This window comes from Arachis duranensis, chromosome 1 (assembly GCF_000817695.3).
Source record: "Arachis duranensis cultivar V14167 chromosome 1, aradu.V14167.gnm2.J7QH, whole genome shotgun sequence".
NCBI classification, from domain to species: Eukaryota; Viridiplantae; Streptophyta; class Magnoliopsida; order Fabales; family Fabaceae; genus Arachis; species Arachis duranensis.
In genome coordinates this window covers 88056359-88057706 of record NC_029772.3, presented here as the reverse complement: position 1 = coordinate 88057706, position 1348 = coordinate 88056359, and the positions used below count along the sequence as shown (strand labels likewise).

The window sequence follows — 1348 nt, the reverse complement described above, 5'->3', positions numbered from 1 at the left end:
ATTCACCATCCAATTGGTTGGCTTCTTCTTCATGACAGTGTTCATGTTCGCCCTCGCAATTCCTTATGAGCACTGGACTCTGAAAGAGAATCGCATTGGATTCGTGGTGTTGTATTCGTTGACATTCTTCTTCGCAAACTTTGGACCTAACTCAACCACTTTCGTCGTCCCTGCAGAGATCTTCCCTGCAAGATTCCGCTCTACATGCCATGGGATTTCCTCGGCTTCCGGCAAGCTTGGTGCTATGATTGGTGCTTTTGGATTCCTAATTTGGCTCAGAGTCCGGACAAGACCAAGACAGATGCCGGTTATCCTCCCGGTATCGGCATCAAGAATTCCTTGCTAGTATTAGGAGTGGTTAACATTTTAGGGTTCTTGTTTACATTTTTGGTGCCTGAGCCAAAAGGAAAATCTTTGGAGGAGATATCAGGTGAGCATGAGCAGGAAGATGAACTTGAAAATAAAGTATAATTGTGTTATTTGATGCTGGCAATGCTAGGTAACCAATGATTTTTTTTTAACAATATAAACAACAGATGTTTAATTTACTAGATGTACAGATGGTTATCTTAGTATTAAAATTTAGGTGAATAATTTAAAAGTGTAATGTGTTTTTACTTTGTTGAATCCATTATTTATATTGTTTATAAAAACTATTATTTACCTATACTTTTTCGGTTGACACTACACTTCTATCTATTTTAGTTAAAAATTTAGCTAATATATTTTATAAGAATGTATAGTAGAAATATTAATTTAAATTTTTTATAATTGACACATAAAGTTTAAATTTTATTGTTTATTTGTTAAAATACAAATTTTAAATTTTTTTATAATAACAATATTAACAAATATCTTTAGAAATTCTAAAGATATATGATAGTTAAATTCTTTATAATTTGGATCATATAGATTTTCTTGCTGTTATTGGACATTTAATACTGTTTTTTGGTGCCCAACATTTAATACTGTTGATTACCATTCATGTCTCCTGGCTAATGATGCTTACTTATATACTGCTAATAATATCCTTAATACTTTCCATGGGAAACAACCTAAATGATTATTAGCAATTATGAATTATGAGAAAAACATGATATTGGAAAGTTGATTAAGGGACACGGCAGCACACAAGATAAGCAAATAAGGGTAGAGGAATATTAATTAAACATAAATTATAATAGAGGAATTGTACTTATTTTTATACGAACGTTATTACAACTAGGGTGTTATTGGTTCGGTTTGGTTCGGTTTTAGATTAAAAATTAATCGAACCGATATGTTTGGTTCCTATAGATATAGAACTGTTCGATTTGTTGCTTTTACAACAATCGAACCGAATCGAACT

General features: G+C 31.9%; 1 protein-coding gene across 1 annotated transcript in view; it reads left to right on the top strand.

Moving 5' to 3' along the window:
• Positions 1 to 550, top strand: part of LOC107496167 (probable inorganic phosphate transporter 1-7) — a 1671-nt gene extending 1121 nt beyond the window's left edge. Inside the window, 2 exon segments of the mRNA XM_052261181.1 lie at positions 1 to 268; positions 271 to 550. The exon segment at positions 1 to 268 is cut by the window's left edge and continues 1121 nt beyond it. Coding sequence (XP_052117141.1) covers positions 1 to 268; positions 271 to 471 — 469 coding nt within the window. The 3' untranslated portion in view covers positions 472 to 550.
• Positions 551 to 1348: the final 798 nt, after the last annotated feature.